Source organism: Saprolegnia parasitica (genome assembly GCF_000151545.1).
Source record: "Saprolegnia parasitica CBS 223.65 unplaced genomic scaffold supercont2.491, whole genome shotgun sequence".
Taxonomy (NCBI): Eukaryota; Oomycota; class Saprolegniomycetes; order Saprolegniales; family Saprolegniaceae; genus Saprolegnia; species Saprolegnia parasitica.
In genome coordinates this window covers 1-2,625 of record NW_012156885.1, presented here as the reverse complement: position 1 = coordinate 2,625, position 2,625 = coordinate 1, and the positions used below count along the sequence as shown (strand labels likewise).

General features: G+C 56.2%; 1 protein-coding gene across 1 annotated transcript; it reads right to left on the bottom strand.

The window, feature by feature from the left end:
- Positions 1–433: 433 nt before the first annotated feature.
- SPRG_17180 (hypothetical protein) lies at positions 434–1,033 on the bottom strand (the record flags this gene model as incomplete). Its single annotated transcript, XM_012356513.1, has 1 exon — positions 434–1,033. A coding segment is annotated over one exon (600 nt), but the record flags the coding sequence as incomplete, so codon positions are not given.
- Between the last annotated feature and the right edge of the window lie 1,592 nt (positions 1,034–2,625).

The following is a 2,625-nucleotide window of genomic DNA, read 5'->3' as shown; positions in this document are numbered from 1 at the left end:
CGCAATCAGCGACGGCCTTGGCAGAACAAGTTCGTTCCTTGGTCGATGCCATCAAGAGTCAGACCAACACGATGCAACAATTGATCAAAGCTATCGCGAAGAAGTACTGCCAGCGCAATTGCTCCATACAGTTTCTTTAGTGAAGGTTCATACAGTCAAACAGCCGAGCTATCGCGTCGCGCTTGCTTAACGCCGCACGTCTAATGTTGGTCGCACCATCTTGCTTGTAGTCGTTCGGTTGAGAGTGTGCGACCAGCGTCGGGGATTTCAAACAAATCGTCGTTGACTGGCAAGAAGATGTTGTATGAAGCACGAAACACGACGAGACGAAGTATTTGATCGAGGCGGTGCTGGAAAGGTTGTATAGTTGAAGCGCCGCTGGGAGCGCGTCCACCCACCATCATCTTCGTGTGGTTGGTACGGATTGAGTAGCCAAGTGTATAGCCACCGTCGCCAATGATGTGCACACCGACCGGCATGCAGCGAGAAATGGTGTTGCCACACGTGGACTGCTTCCAAATCTTCTAGTCGGAAAACGAGCCGGGTCGCATGTCGACGGACACGAAGCGAGTCGAGGCGTCGACGACGGCTTGTACGCTGAGAGACAGGTCACCGTGTCGATTGTAGAAGCCCTCGACGGGTCGCTCAATGTCGATGATTGCGCCGTCAACGGCACCGGCGACGTCTGGAAAGCCTCGTTTCGCCTCGACGCTCTCAGCGACGTGCCGCCACTCGTTCCCATTGGATGGTAGCAAGATCCAGTCGCTGGATCGAGTCGCCAAGGCGTTCGAGAGGACGGAGACGACGTGGATACACCACGACTTGCAGACAACCCAAGGCGCCGACAGTCTCGCGGTAGCCGCCGCCGCTGCCGAGATCGTACAGAAGCATCCTTCTTTTCGAACGAGTGCTTCGAGCGTGGGCACTTGTAGTCCTCCATGTAGTCGCGGAGGACGTCGACCAGGCGACGAAACGATGCATTAGAGCGCAGGTTGCTGATAAACCACTGGTTGAAGCGCGGATTGTCGAGCATGTCGTCAAAGTCGACCATGTCAATGGTGAGGATGTTGTACGTACCTGTCCTCGCGGAGGCCTCCTCCCGCCGTAGCGCATGCTACAGCGACGGACGCGATGGCTGCCCCAACACCGATCAGTACAGCCGCTTGGACCATTTCCCCGACCTCGCAAAACCGGACCGAGACAGGACCGGAAAAATCGGGCGCACGGCAGAATAGGACAGAACGAAAAAAATCCCGACCAGCCTCTTATACTGCATGCAAGCGACTGTGTCCACGATTGCAGTGTTCTATTGCCTAGGGCTATAGTCTCCATGCCTGCAATGGAGAAGCGCACGGGATCCAGAAGCCGAGCAACGTGCGAGGTTGCGATGGGGACGCGCACGCTATGCGCTTGAAGGTGCCGTGCGCCTCGATGAAGGGAGTGCGCCAGCTTTATTAATCCCTTGACCTCGATTGTGTTTGAAAAGCCAAGCTAAAGCTCAACGGGTTGCTGCACGTGGCATTGCTCCGCCGAGAGCGCGGCGTCGTGATGACCCTCCGCGCGTTGGGGTTTCTTTGAACGCTCGCGCCTACTCCTTGACCAACGAAGGCTGGTGCGCCGTCTGCATCGTGACATATATCGCTCGCTTTGTCGTCGAGCAGCGTCTTGACCTGCAACGTGCTCGTCAGCGTCGTTGCTGAGAACGGCTCGTGTGATACTTCAACACACGTCGTGTCGGCTCTCAAACGGTCGCACTTCCAGAAACACGGTAAGTTACGCTACTCCCATGTCAATTCGTGGCGACTTGCGATTGTTTTGCGGGTCGTTGTTTGGCTTGAGCGACGACGCCGCCGGGAGCAAACGGACACGGCCCTTTGGGGGGCGACACCATAAAGGTTCACTAATAGGCCAAGGAGCGTGTTGGTATGACTGTTTGTTTGTCGTGGCGATTGGTTCGCAGCGACCCTCAGCTCGGGTCGTCGCAAACGATCGCCTTAGACGTCGCGCTAGAGCACCAAGGCGCTGGCGTTGCTCCTGTCCACCGAATCAAGCCGCACGAAACGGTTTCGTCAGTAAGGCTGCGACTGCAGACCAAATGCCAACAAATGAAAAGGCTCATGGCGTGGCGGTCGGGAAGCGGAGGGAATGGAACCATGCTACATGTCTGCACTCTGTGGGTCCCCGCGTCGCTACGGCCTATAAGCTCAAGGTGGCACCATCCTCGCGGTCTAGGAACATGTGTGCCACCAGATATGAAACGTACGTGCTTGACGATCATTGTGGTCGTTGGCTGCGGCAGCCGCAAAGGATTCGGTGCACCTGTGTCATCTTGGGCGTCTTAACTAGTCGACGCGCCGTGGGGGTTGTCGCTCGAACGAGCCGCGCGACAATACCTTGGATGCCGCTGCAATGACGTGGCGCACGCCCAGCAACGGCGGCGAAACCGTTGCTTCTTCGATTAAAGTATTCTGCAAGTTTCGTATATCCTGGTTCGCGGCCCATACGCCACGCCTCTGAAAGCTATCTTTGCTGCTCCATCCGAACATTATACTACAAGACCATACAAGCTTTGCGTTGTATATATCCTAGCTCCAACACGCCATCGATTCATGCGTGCACAGGTCT